General features: G+C 38.1%; 1 protein-coding gene across 5 annotated transcripts in view; it reads right to left on the bottom strand.

Moving 5' to 3' along the window:
- Nucleotides 1-15,275, bottom strand: part of HGF (hepatocyte growth factor) — a 61,000-nt gene that overhangs the window by 23,302 nt on the left and 22,423 nt on the right. For 4 of the 5 annotated variants that reach the window (XM_069801715.1, XM_069801714.1, XM_069801713.1 and 1 more), the window contains 3 exons: nt 14,592-14,734; nt 12,790-12,910; nt 7,833-7,951 (listed from right to left, as the gene is read on the bottom strand). In XM_069801715.1, the coding sequence (XP_069657816.1) occupies nt 7,833-7,951; nt 12,790-12,910; nt 14,592-14,734 (383 nt within the window). The remainder of the gene's footprint in view (nt 1-7,832; nt 7,952-12,789; nt 12,911-14,591; nt 14,735-15,275) is intronic. The other variant, XM_069801712.1, reaches the window with a different exon arrangement.

The following is a 15,275-nucleotide window of genomic DNA, read 5'->3' as shown; positions in this document are numbered from 1 at the left end:
AACTGTAATGAACTGTATAGTACATCTACTCTGTACTCATACTAGGGAAAAAGTGATTAGGTTGACGCTTATGTATAATTGTGTGTGTGTGTGTGTGTGTGTGTGTGTTAAAATCACGTGCCTGAAATGAAATAAATAATGCATCAATTGATTTAAGCAAGTCCACAGAGTCATTTTGTAGACCATTCTTTCTTATACATCTACAGATACACAGCTCATCGCTAAAGCTTATACTATGTGTCTGGACAGTGAGTTCTATCTGTAGATCAGATTTTACAACAATTTGTCCATGTCGAATTATCCTGTTTAAAGGAACTAGAAAAACTTAACTTTCACATTGTCATGAATACTTGCACAGCCAAGCCACTACTGGAAAGACTTACAGTATAATGGCTAAGAGAGAAATTATTTCAAAATCTGCAATGTGTGATGGATTATCTGCTACTACTACTTTGTGGCAGCTCTCAATAAGAATTCTAGTGATGAAGAGGATCACTAAAATATTTTTATTTGGATTAATAAAGCAATTCTATCATTCCAAAAGGTCCACAAAACCCTCCCCAAACTCTTGCTATACCACCTGCATTTGCTACTAATACGTAATTTTCAAACATGAAAATTGAGACTCCAAAATATTTCTGACATTTAATTCCAAAATTCTGAGGGCTTGTGCCCTCAGAAACAACCTCTCTCCTTTTCTGGCTCTTGAGTTCTTGAGTCTCACCGAAAGCTCGAAAAATATCAAAAAAGGCTCAAGAAATCCTTCATTCAGCTGGTGATTTCCACAAACAGGCATGATGGGAACAGTTTCCCTGTTCATGGTAATGAAAGGTTGCCTGGATGCACAGAGGGCCATGCAAAAGCTTGAGGAGCAGTGCCTGCCTCACCAGGCATTACAGAGGTGCTCTGTAGACTATAAGGCAGTTGCCAAACTTTAAGAACAGTCCAGGTTGTCCAAGCCTACAACTTAGTCATCTCCATTCAGTACTGGTCCTGGTCTTGAGGCTAATTACTCTTGTTACCCACATAACCAATTATCTAAAGCTTAATAACTCCAAGCATGAACGTCAGATGTGCAGAGCATTGGTGAAAAAGTCCTGAGACCACACTCGTCAGCTCTCTTACAAGGTGGAAACAAGATCAAGCTAAAAATCACTAAGGCTGAATCCCCATTCTTACCCTAGCACTTCCTGTAAAATATAAATTAAGACCTGCAACTCCAAGGCCTTCTTCCAATGAGAAAGACATTATGAATTAAGTTAGAAGATGAATTTAAGTTTAATAAGCAATCCTCACTATGCAGGCAGGTACTTGAATTTCATATTAGAAGTACTCTGTTGTTATTGTTGTTCCAGTTCAGCTTTTATAGCTCTGAACTGAGATTAAAAGTACTGCTAAAGGAAGATCACACAAAATATCATCTTATGCAAGACTACTATTTATGATTTGTTAATTAAATGTCACTTCTTATTCCTGTATGAAACTTCATTGTGAACAGAAGAATTTGGTAATTGTCTAGCAGCATTTTGCTACTTTTGAACTTTGTTGTAATTTTTCTTTGTATTCTGGATGACTCAAATTAACCATGTAATTCAGACAGCTACTTGAGGATTTCCTGTTAGTAGTATTTCCATTTTCACCTATTCATTCTGAAGTCCCCAGCCAAAATGCAATAATGCAAAGGTTTCCTTTTTTCCATAAAACCCTCCATATTTTGATACCTCAAAATACATAACTTCATTAATAAGGGCCAGCTCATGCATTCATAGATGCTTAAGTAAAGAGATGAAACATTATCCAGAGTTTCATGTGTAAAGCCACAGATAGTCGTCTTAGTGCCGGTTCTCACAGTAATGCCAGCATGAGGGAATCAGCAGGGGCCTTGAGTCATTCTACAGCTGAAGTAACCAGTTAGAGTACTATTTCTGTCTTTAATCCCAATGACCCAGAAGAAAATCCTGCACAAATTTTAGGTCAATGGTGAAACTCTTACTGACTTAAAAGAAGGTATGAATTTTGCTGGAGTATTCATGTTTTTTCATGGTAATACTTTCTATGTATTTTTTGAAAAAGACGTAGTTGGAAAAGAAGCAGAGTCCTAAATTACTTCATCAGGAAAATTCCTACTTTTGCTTATATTGCTGCAATGTCTTTCCTAGTGTGCCAGTCAACAAAAGGAAAATGTGCCCTGATTTGTAACAAAAGATTTTTAAAAGTAGATTTTTAAAAGTAAATTTTAAAAGACGAGGTGCCTAATCCAGTAACAAAAGTGTTCTCAACACAGCAAAGTCCTCATTAAACATGATCCACACAATTCTGCAAATGTCAGTAAGAAACTTGAGTGATATTATGGCGAGAAGCTGTTCATGCTCAGTTACACTGCCTCCAGGCATCCCTACCTCAAGCAATATGATCTATAGCTCTGGGCAGTATGATAGTGGCAGTTCTTTTCTTTCGACGTGTTTCCTTCAAGGTACTATCTCACAGTACATGAAACATGGAAAAAAACCCAACACTGATTTCTAGTGTTTTGGGTTTTTTTCAGTAAAAACATATGAGAAAATGAAGAAATAAATTAGTCTTAAGCTTAAGAATCACAGTACTGAAGAACTCATTGTCACCTAAAACCTGCACACCTACAGTTCATTTGTCCTTGAGCACAGAGAGATCTTTCCAGGTTGTTCCAGTATGTACAATTAGGCTTTAAACCCAAACAATTTTTAGTTTAAATCCATTTAAAAAAAAAAAAAATCTGGATTTCTGCAGGTTTAGAGCTCTTAAATCTCACTTTCAAAACTGTCACAGAGATGATGAAAAGCATCTGAGAAGGATCCTTTTTGAGGAAATGTAGATTAAGTTGTCGCATTCACAATAAATGCTGGACCTCTGCTATGCCTCCACATGAAGCAAGCTGGAAGGTTACACTTTATCAACTACTACACATCAGTCTCTTCACTGCCTCCTTTCTATAAACATCTTTATTTACATAAATATTAAGCTTAAACTGAGTGGGACATTTATTTGTTTACATGCTGATTCAACAAGTAACTCTTTAATCAGAGCTTCACATTCAAATGGGCAGTTGAAATCTCTGCTTCTAAAGAATGACTAATCTAATATTGGTGATACTGTGCCTTCTCAAAAGTTGTAGGCATGCTACAATGGTTCATTTTACACCTAGGTTCTCAATTTTGCTGTTTTATTACTTGCTCTTTCCCATAAAACCCAGACCCTTATTGAAGTCTCTCAGGGCTTTTGGGGCTCCAGTCACCTACTGCCTATGAGTACTGACAGCAAAGGCTAAATCCACGGTAAAATCAGCTGGGTTGGTTGGAAATCAGGTAGACGGCAACCAAACACTGTCCTTACCATAATAATTCCATGTAGCTCTGCAGCTCTTGAATGACTGACATATGTAGCTTAATTTCTGGGCCTCAGCACCTCTCTCATAGCCCCATAGCTCATCCACAGAAGCACAGCCACCCTTTTTTTTTTTTTTAAAAGCAGTATTAGCTCCCCACTCCTGTCTTCCCTGTAGTCCGTGTCCTCATTCATGCCAAAGTAACAGTCATTTTCTTTTTTCATATTTGCTGTCACTGCTTCCATTTCTTCATTTCATCCTACACTTCTTCATTGCTGTTATAGTTGTCCTTTTATCCTCTCTTCTAACTAAAAATTGTCTCAAGCCAAAACCACAGACACATATGTGAGCAACTTCAAACCAATCCTGGGGTCCCTGAAGTCTTAATCCAGATCCAATTTTTGCAGCTTGAGCCATCTCTAATCCCTAATTGCTCCTGTCATCTCTTTCTCACAGCCCTGGCTGTAAGCCACAATGTTTTATGCTGCCTTCTGTGCTTGGAAATAAAGTTACAATGCCTTCCTGTCTCTTCAGTCTTAAAAACATATTTATTTTCTGAATGCTTCCTTCCACTGACTTTTTTGCCGAAAATTTTGTATATGAGCTGTTGTCAGCATTTTGGCTATAGAGCATACTAGTACTCATGACATGTAGCAAAAGCCACAAGCAGCATGCTGCCTTGTGGTCACTCCCCCAAAGAGAGGACACCTACGTTTTTGTATATGGTCCAAGGACTTGGATTTGCAAAACATTTTTTCTAATTAGTATTTCTTGTAAAATATATAAACGGTCCTCAGCATAGGAATTAAAAACCTGTGTGAGAATCCAAACCACAAAGCTATAAAGACATATAACTCATGATGTTCTCTGTTTAGTGTACTGAGATTGCACACAGCCACAGCTTCAGAAAATAGTGCAGCCACTGAAACCCAGAATGACTTAGTGTTTTGGGCTCCCTGCTAGGAGGTGGGAAAACAGCTTTTCTATGTGCCTCAAGAAAGAGTGAGAACTGAAAACAGGGCTTTGATATTTTGTGTTGGTATGCTGGTCACTGAGCTGGTGATATAACAGTAATATCAGCCATAAATTCCCTTACTAGGTTATAAAGGAAAGCACTGAGCAGCACCGCATCTTATGTAGAGGACAATGCCATATGCCTGTGTTAAATACCCTTGAAAACATCTGCCAGATTAAACACTTTCAAGATCACCACTCCTGTATTCTTCCTCATATAGATTGCTTCAGTAATTTCCAAAGATCTACAGTTTTCTGCAGAGATAATACAGTTTTGCATATGAAATTTCCACTGATCTTAATATACTAACTGAAGATGAAAGAAAGTATTTCTAGTTAATTCAGTCAACTTTTGCCTATAAATGAGACAAAAGGCTTTCATCACAACATTAAAATCACTACATTATGGATGTTGTTTTCTTTTGTTTTTTTTTTTAATTTCATTTGAAGGATTACCTTTTCTTCAGGACTCTAATTGTGACTTGGGTAGACAAAGGTGACATTACAGTAGTTTGCAGGAGATCTCCCACCCAAGTATTTTATAAAGCTTAAGCCAGACTGTAGATACTGAAAGTTGCATGGACTGTAAGCTTACGTGACCAGTGAAGCCAGATGTGAATCCTCAGAACACTGACACATCAGCTCAGGAAATGCCAAAGGATAAAGGTTTATAAAAGTTGCATTTGTGAAACAGTCAGCTGTAACTTAGGAATATATTTTTTTCATAATAAAAACACTTCTACCAGGGGAAAAGAACAAATCTAGTATGCTACATATTATTCATATATTATCTAATAATTAGAGAAATGTAGGAAGCACAGTTTAGGTAAAAAAAAAAAAAAAATCAAAACCCAAACAAACCAAAAAACACAAACCAAAAATCCAAAACAACAATTTAATGAATTAACTAAAAAATTGGAAAGATGATTCAGTTATAGAGCTAAGCAAGACTGTGTTCACAATGGGGAAAGACTGAACTTTCCCTGTTATCAAAGATTATCAGTAACTCTAGGTAGAGTTACATGAATTAGTACTGTAGTTCACAGGCAAGACTTTCAACATGGGTGTGACTTAATGGGTGCCTGACACAAAACAAGCAGTAGTCCTGTTAAGTTTCTTCTCTCTTTGGAGGATGTGATTACAGACATTGCCCAAAGTAGCAAATTAACCTCACTTTTTTTACAGTGGAATAATTTTGCTAGTTTTAACTAGTTTATACTGGATTTGCAATGACATATGATAGTGCAGAATAAGTTCATTTACTCTGCATCAGGAAGTACATTGAGAGTATTCTTACTCAACCTTTGGATTTCAATCAATTGACTAATTGGTAAGATGCGACTGACACCCCAAGCCATTACACTGGCCTAAGCCAAGAACAAGCAAGGAGATAAAATTCCAAACTATTGGTGGTGGAAGCAGAAAACATGGCATAATTTGGTTTGGTAAGAATTCCAAGTGAAGACGGAGAATCCCATGCTTCCCCCTTCAGGCAGCAACTGCTCACACATAAAGGTTCATGCCAGAGCCATTCCATCTTCTCTCTCCACACACCCCCTACCCCCACCCCCAGTATTTATATATATAATAACATTATAGGAAAAATACAGGATTACATTATGGAAACAGACTTTTCTTAAGATCCACCACTGTCTCTATTTTATCTGGATTTTAGATACCCCAGTAACGGTTTATCTTCATTTATATAACAACAACAACAAAATACAGAGAACCCTGAAAATTAAACAGTCATTAAAAATCACTCTTTTTATGCTTATTATTATTTTTCTTCCCCACCCCCCCTTTTTTGGATTCTTACATATATCCAGTTTCAGGTAAGCCTTATTGTTCTTTTTAATAGAATCTATTCTCTTCTTCTATCCTCCTCCCAAGAGAGCCAAATGAATTTTACAATGACATAAGCCTACTGAAATGACACTTAGAGCTAGATGAAAAGCAGAGTGTCTGGTTTCGAGGATTTTTTGTTTTTAACACTTAATTTTGGTCAAAATTGAAGCAGGACAACAAAGGAAATTGTAGTTTCCAAAACTGCAGATCTAAGAGAAATGGACTTTCTCATGAGCTAACATGACATTGAGTTTCACTGAGCAGTTTTAGAAGCTTCCCTTTGCCTCTACTTCACGGAAAATCCAAAAATACTGTTTTTGTTTTTCAGCCTGTATTCCTGGGGGCTCTGCCACAGGGCTGGGGCACATGAAATTGACAGGCTTCTACAGTATGGATTCAGTTAAAGTCATGCCTCATTTCAGAAATTGCCTTTATTCCCAAGATGTTATAAACAAAGTATTTTGAGTAAAAAAGAATAAAAAAAAATCTGCCTAGGTATTAGAAGACTGCCTTTAAGATCATGTTTGTACATTGATTATTTCACATGTTGCCAGTTCACTAAGGGCAAAAAATTGGACCCCAAGTCTGGCAATGAGAGGCATGGGAGATAAGAGAGGAGACTATCACCTGTAGGTCCCACAAGCTGTGAATTAGGCAAGGAATTTCAGGGATGTAAATATTGGTTTCCTGATTAAAGCATGTCCCAGCAAAACTTAATTCTACCATCTGCCTCAGCCCCAATATTACCATGAGTCTAGCAAAATTACTTTACCCAAGTTTTCAAGGGATGTCCAATAATTGTACCTTCTCATTGTCCCCGTACAGCTCATTTAAGATATCTAATGATCAGTAGAACAGAGCTGTCAGGGCTACCACCAAAGTTAGGAGGATCTCGGCTTTGAAGATAGAACACAGCACAGAATGCTCTAAAAATTCTGAACTAGAGCATCTCAAAGTGGGCATCCAATACTTCTATACCTTACCGTTACTTGGATTCAATTCCCTGTCTGGAAAGTGAGAATAACAAAAGCAACCACCTTGTAGTTGACGGATGAAAAGAAATTAATTGCCCGTGGAGTGCTTTGATACTGGAGTGCTGAATATCACAGAGAAACTCATGAGGAAATTAATAATTCTGTCTTCAGCACTAGGCTAAATAGTGTGCAGGAACTGAGGCCTAGAACCGCACAATGCACAAGAGGAAAACAAAGCAACGAACGGTTGTTGACAGAGAGAGCACTGAGTAGGGAAGGTGTGCGTGCACCTGCTCCCAAACTGTAATGCAGATGCCCGGCATGGCCAAACTAATACTGTACATGAGTTCTTCATGATGATGTTGCCTCACTTTTTTAGTTCTCGATTTTCCTACCTTTTAATGCAATTTCCTGTACGCAAGATATACCCATATTCCAGTGCTAAGTAACATGCAACTCTTTTATTTCCTGTCCAGATTATATATGATGTCTTTATAGGAGATCCTCTCTGAAAGCCATGTTTTAGAAGTCATTGAAGTGCAGTGAATGAACTAGCTGTGGTCCTATATTGCTTGAGCTATCTGTGACCAGATTTTGGAAAGGAAAAGGAAGCAATAAATTTTGCTTGAACTCACCACACGTTTTAATTGCACAGAACTCCCAGGGGGTGTTAGGGTCAAGAGTGTAGCACCATGGTCTCAGCTTGCCATCAGGATTGCGGCAATAATTATCATCAAAGCCCTTGTCAGGATATCTGCAAACCACAACGAGAAACGTGTCAGGGAAGTCTTCCTGGCAACACTGCACAGGCTCGTACAAGGTACTTAAAGGACAGAGGCAAACAAGAACCAGTTACCATTAACCTTGGGTCTGATCCTGTGAGATGGATGCGGATACTCTTTTAACACTATTAGAAAGTTAATAACATAAAATCTCTTTCCAAATATGCAGCAGAATCAGACCTCCACTGAGGGGCTTCCCTGCTGTGCTAATGCACAGGATACCGGATGGGCTCACTCTGCTAATCGCTAAACTCTTGCTCTTGTGTCTGTCAACTGATGACCAGACTCTAAAGCCACCCTTTTTTTTAAAACAGCCCAATTAAGTGTGGATTATACAAACACTGCCTGGCATGCTGGACTCATTAAGAAAACAGGTTCTTCAGTGCAACAGCCCTGGGTTCAAACTGGAAGCTATTTTGAATAGCTATGTTACTAATGATAGCTCCATTTTTGTAATAGAGCTCATTCTAGGTCATGCCCTCATTTCAAGCATTGGGGAAAAAAAGGAGAAAAATAAGGAATTAACTTCCGTCTGACTTTATCTCATTAAGATTTGAAACTATTGTGCTATTTAATTGTTTCCACGTTCCTACTGCCATCTTTGAACAATCAGGCAGATATTCAAGATAAGGAGGTCCTTTTTGCATAAATGTGCTATATTAACATCTATAAACTTCAAGAGAAGGAGATAAATGCATACTTTTTTTTTTTTTCCAGTGAATACAAATTATCTTGGTTTTCCACTTTTATTGAAACATATTTGTAAAGGAAACAAAAAGTAGATATGCCCCTGAGGGAAACATGAAAAATATGTAAGAGAACAATAAAGTTAACTACCTGGGAACCTGAACCCATTTACAACTGCAAGCAGATGTGTTTCACACAAGCAGAGGAAAATATGATTTACAAGACTGTGTTTTTTCTAGGATGCTTTTTCTGTCAAACAATCATCCTAATTTTGACTTATGCATTTGCAACTTGATCTCCCATTCCTTGGGAAAAATCAGGTTCCTTCATCTAAACAAGGGACAGGGACAGCTTATAACTAGAATAATAAAAAAAACCCAAACAACCAAAGAAAACCAAACAACCCAAAACCAAACAAACAACACCCCCCCCAACAACCAACCAAGCAAAAAAAAAAAAACAACAAAAAACCAACACTAAAACCACCAAGAAGAAACCTCACAAAACTGAGAATTCAAGGGCAGTCAAGAATGTGGTAGTTTCAAATCTAGTAGCAATACCCTGTTTTCTGCTATGTAGAAGACTAACTGTAAAGAAACAAATTGTGTCCAAGGATTTCACAAGAAAATAGTTAATGGGCTAATAGTATAGTAGAAAACGAGAAGGCTTTGGCCACCCAGTAGGTGCAGTGATGAGCTTTCATGTTGGCAGCACGTGCTCCATGTCATACAGCAATGGAGGGTCCATGGCACTACCCAGGAACCAAGTTGAGGCCAGGAATGGCAAGGTAACTACAGTCATAGCTCCCAAAAAACATTCAAAACAACTGGGGGTGTAAAGAATCCACTCTCTAGAAGGCAAGTGTCTCTCATAGCACTGAATGCTCTGTCCTTCCTAATATTATATGACATGTTCCCACAGTATGTCAACAAATGTGTTATTTACTAACTAAAACTTAAGCAGAGGTGTAACAGTTCTTCCAGAATCAAGCGTTGAGTGTCTTTGTGGGATGGATATTCACAAACTGTTTCTTTCCACCTACTATATCTATGTGCCCTTTTCTAGAGCAACAACAGCTTTCCTAGTCACTGATTCTTCCCACAATATTCAGGCATGCTTCTGCTTTCCTTCACATCCAGCAACCAACAGTTCCTCAGTTCCTATGGAAAAGGCCAGCTAACACTTTTAAGACACAACTATTAGGGATAAGATAAACAACAGAACTTCAAACTGTTCCACACAATTCAACAGTGAGACTGTGGAGGATTCCCTGAGAACATATCTCTCTGCTCTGCACACTCCTCCTTCCCCAGTACACTCAGGCACAGACCTCTTGCTTAGACCCAGCAAAGAGCCTGAGGTTTCCAAGATCTTTCAGAACCCTACATATTTCTTTTTTTTCCCCTTGAAATTGCAGTAGCTGTACTTCCCTGCTGAAACTGAAATGAAGCATTAAGATACACATCTGGTGTTAAAATCAAGACTTTTTCTCAGTTGCTAGGGGGGAAAAAGTGTTAGACAAAGATAACATTTATTCTCTTTAAAGAGACAGATGCTGATGTCTAGCTCTGCTGGAACTAAACTGAAACTTAGTGTCTAAAACTCTTCACCAATATTTCTTTTCCTCTTCTTTTTATTTTTAAAGACATGCAAGACTGGAAACTTGATTTTGTATAAAGTAAATTTTCATACAAGAGATATAAACCAGAGTATTTTAATAAAAGGATACCTGCAGTTATTCAACTCTTATACTACACTTCAACCCCACTTTCCTCCATGCAGTAAGTACCTATTTTCACAGCATATTTGATTTTGAGCAGAAAATATGAGCAGAAGAGGAGAAAACTGTTGCTTCTCTATGCTACTCTATGCCTATCTAAGTCATTATCCTCAACAGTCTTCCTTCCATACTGAGGCATAATCCTGCCCATGAACAGTACACGACAGAACTGGAGTTTCAGAATACAGTTCTGCCTCCACTAACAACTAAAAATGGGTCACGCAGGAGCTGTTTGGGGGGATTCCTACTGCTAGCTTCAATCACATCTAAGTAAACAGATATTATCAATTCTCTTCAGTAATTGACCTCTGAAGGGAATAAGCGTGGAACAATTCACTGAGGTCACAAAAAAGGAAAAGTGAGATGTACTCACCCTGAACTGAAAGCATTGTCAATAGCAGGTAGACAGGAGCATTTGAAAAGATTACTAGTTTTACTTCTCTTTCTTCATCGTTGCAACGGATGGATCCATAAATGAAAATAAGTTTAAATCTGTCCAGCTAGTCATTCCTGGTTTCCAGATTATTCACATTACCCCTAGATGATATACTATAAGCCTCTCTAGAGATTGCTGTATTTTAATGGATCATTTGTTCCAGACCTCTGCTTTTATTTTCAACTTAAATGACTATTAAAAAAAACACCAAACAAACCAAAGCCCACAACATTTTTAAAAGCTAGTATAATCAAAGTATAATTGTCACTACCTTTACTGACCATTCCGTGATGTTAAATTAACATTAGTGTATTAGAAATGTACTAGACCCCAGTTACTCTTCTGAAAGCCCATACAGATGAGTTCAACCCGGATGGGTTGCTTTTTGATAAAAAAAGCATTTTTATTACAGTCTGAAAACTCTCAAGACATTTTCTGAAGGAAATCTTACAAGGAGGAAGGCGATCATTCATGAGATTGCAGTTAGTCTGAAAAGTCATTTTGCAAACAATCCAAAATTAACGGAAAAAAGAAATTTCCTCCTGACAGTAAAAGTATTATTGTTTGTACCCAGAAGTTCTATAAATGTTTCACTTCCAAGGAACAAAATTCTTTCTGTGACTTATTTTAGTATGCACAGCAAGTGTATGGCAAAACTCAGAAACAGATTATCTTCAGTCCCAGTCTGCTAATACAAAATATTTATTGTAGCAGGACTTTGGGATAGCCTGCTATAATTCATGAAGTAGATCATCTGAGCCAAGAGGAAAAAGAGGTTATATCACATAAACTCCAAAACTGCAGATCCTTAATGTTTTGATAAATAATCAGGCTTTCTAAAATCTACTACCAGTACCCATATTTCTAAATATAAAAATGATGCTTTATTTAGTTCAACACTTCAACATATATAAAGATATTTTCAGTGGAGGGTCTCAATCATTCTGAGTTTGTTGATTATTGCAGTCTTCCTCTGGCAGTTTAAGTTTATTCAATCCACTTTATAAATGGAGTTAATCCAAAATCCAGAGTAAAACTAAATTGAAACTTTAGTCAAGTTTAAGAGAAACACAAAGGCCCTCCTGTGTGGCCTAAACCCCCACTCAAAATCCTTCCAAAAGTGTGTATTATAGGTGACCCTTTGCAGTCGGGTGAATTTTACCCTCTAGGACAAACCCTAAAGGGGATGCACTTCATCTTGTTATTTCTGACTCATCTTTTGGCATTATGTGTCTATGCCTAAATTAAAAAAAGAGAAAAGTCTAAAATATAAATCCATGTGCATAAAATGCTAAACAGAACGATGAACCCCTTTACCAGGCTGAAAAAAAACTTGTAGCGGGCAAATATTTTTATCAAACAAATTGGATACTTAAACCTGATTACAAGAGAAGACCATGTACAACTTTAAAGCTGGTCAATATTTCAAAAAAGGAGCCTACTCTGACTTGACAATGTTGCAAGCTTGTATTCACTAGTTGTGTTAAGAACTCTAACAAAAATTTATGACTTTTAATCATTATTTACTTTGTGATTACTTTAAGGTATTTTAAGGTGACTGAAACTGCATCACAACATATACAGAAATATTCAGAGGTTAATTTTTTACTGTCAATGAAGCTAGGGAGGAAATTTTGAGCAATTAATACAGTGCATGTACATCACTGCACTTCACAGCCATGGGATGTAGCCACAACTGCACAAACTGGCATCTAGTCCCCATCCTGCATCTCCATCATGACAGGAGCCAGCCTGCAGACACAATGGGCCAGAAGCCCAAGCAACTAAAACTGGTGAACTCCATAAATTTCAGTTCAGCTAATGTTGATTTTGCCCAACTGGTTCCAGAACGTGTGTAGTTTTCAGATTATAACCACATGGATTTGATTGCGGGGAGGAGAGGTTACCTCTCTGGACGAAATTTGTGCTTGTGTGGTCTCTGAAGATCCCAACGCTGACACTCCTTGCCCGACTCGGTGTGATCCATTGGCCCTCTGTAACTCTCTCCATTGCAGGTCATGCATTCAACTAGGAAAAAAAATATGTACTAGTCATTTATTATGTTGATGTCTTATAGCACACACAAAAAAAATTAAATTAAATCATATCCCTGATGTTATAAATTGAAACCAACCTACAGAGGTATAAAAAGTGGTATCTTTTAGTTAGGTTGGTATGGGAAATATCCTTTGGAATAGAACTGCATCTCTTTCTTGAATCTAATCCAGATGCTTAAATTTGGTATCACTTTATAGGACATTTATGGTTTTGAGGCAGGTAGGTGTGAGCTGCTAGAGGCATTCATGTCTCTGGCAGATTTTTAACCTTACTTATGGTTAGTAACAGAGAGAGACACGCATCTGATGAAGGAGTATTTTTCAGAGGTGGTATTTTCTAATTAAGTAACATTCATAATTCTAAATCACTCTAAGTCATAGTATAATAACAGCCCAAGCTTAAGTCCAGAATAATGGCTGAATCACAATTTCATGCAGTACAGTCTGTCTCTTTAAATTCCCAGCACTTTCAGCTACATATGATACTGTTTCTTTTCGATACTAATTCTTTTTGGCAGCTTAAACTATGATACATTTTCAGCCCTGGTTTGGGAAAGTGGGGGGTGGATGGAGGGTGGACAAAAGCTACCAAAGGGATTTGAAATCACTGTTGAACAAAATATGCTTAATAATTTAGCATGAGAAGACTTAAAATATGAAATAAATTCACCATAATTAACTATAGACACATTTCTTAAGTGCCCCCTAATTAGAGTAATTGTAATGAAGGATCACTTAGTAAATATTAATTTATGCAATTACAGATCTCACTCTTCAGTTAAAACATCCGCTACCAAAGTCTTCATCCTGCAGTGAGCTCCAGGTCTCGTCCCATTTGAAGCTCGCTTAAATTGATCTTTAAATGTTAGCTTTTAATAGATTTTCAAGCTCCTTGTAAATCACTCTCTTCCTCCCTTCTTCCCTCTCCCTTTTCTTCCCCCACCACTGCATAGCTATTGCACATGACACATTAGCAGGAAAATTAAAGGCATCCAATCTTGAGAATTTAAATGGGTTGATTGACTGGAACCGAATTGGCTGATTAGCAAGATATAAGAGCTTAGTTTGGAGGTTAACAGAACTTAAAAGTCAACAAATGAAATGGTGCACATGAAGTGTCTTTCAAATTCTATAACTTGAAAGCTGAATGGGATTGGATTTATAAAAAGTTTTGCTTATTTATAGTATTCATTTGAAAAACAAAATGCATGTTTAGATTGAGCTTTCATCCTGTAATTCAGTATCTGTATTTTCATCAAAAAGAAGAAGAAAATTTGATTTTACCATGGAATAGCACTAGTTGATTTTATCAGATAGTAATACTGAAATTGTTAATGGATTCTTTATGGACTAGACAAGTGAAAAAAGGGTCACATTTGTGCAATCAGCAAAACTTCATTGTTCCAGCTCCTCCATGACCTGAAAAAAAGCTGCTGAGCCTGAAAGCTTGTTCAAGTCTTCCAGAGTACAGGAACATAAAAAGATCTCTTTCTGTAATAACTGCTGTTCTCGCTACGTGAGTTATTGTTGCTGAGAAATCACCCAGTCTTTCTCCAAAGTCCATGAGCAAGAGTCACTGAAACTATTGGAAGCGAAGCTATTCTCTGTCAGCAGAGAAAAGGCAACTTTCCCCGTGAGCCGAGCTGGCTTACCTTGTGAGCAGAGGGGGATGTTGCAGACTTCATGGCGCGTCTCTGGGCTGGTGGTGAAACACCACGGCCCTCCCTCTTCCCCTCGGGGGTTTCGGCAGTAGTTTTCCCGCAGGTCTTTACCCCGATAGCTCGAAGGCAAAAAGCTAGTTTTAAAATGACAATCATTACAGTATAAGAGCATGCAAACTTTGGTGTTAATCATTTTTTACAGACATTTAGAAACATTTCTGCTTCCTTCTCCCTCCACCCTGCTTAAACAAATGCACACGCCCAAATATCTGTCCATACACAAATACACATCTTCAGTAAGGATTACTCAATCAATGGCCTAAATGTGGGACAATTTGTCTAGCGCGTAGCTTGCTCTAGCGAGTTTTACTCCCATCCCTCGGGCGTCCGGAGCCAACTATCTGCCGCAGAGCCAGAGGCAGCAGCACACTCCCTGCCCACCCTCACTGCGCTCTCCTTCAGGAGCTCCTCACTGCTCACACAACGGTGGAAGGCCCTTGGACCGGGGGGAAAATATATTGGGTGCATAGGGGAAAAATTCACTGGGTCTGTAGCCATGTCAGACCCGCCTTTCCCTTGCGTGTTGTGCACATATAGCAGGCCCAGCTGGACGTAGCGTGCACCTACGACATAAAGCCCACAAGCAGAGAAACCTCGTCCCATCCCTGGTCAGGC

The sequence above is a fragment of the Haliaeetus albicilla genome, chromosome 14 (genome assembly GCF_947461875.1).
Source record: "Haliaeetus albicilla chromosome 14, bHalAlb1.1, whole genome shotgun sequence".
In the NCBI taxonomy this organism is placed as follows: domain Eukaryota; kingdom Metazoa; phylum Chordata; class Aves; order Accipitriformes; family Accipitridae; genus Haliaeetus; species Haliaeetus albicilla.
Note: the sequence above shows the minus strand (reverse complement) of the source record. Positions and strands in the feature narration are given on the sequence as shown.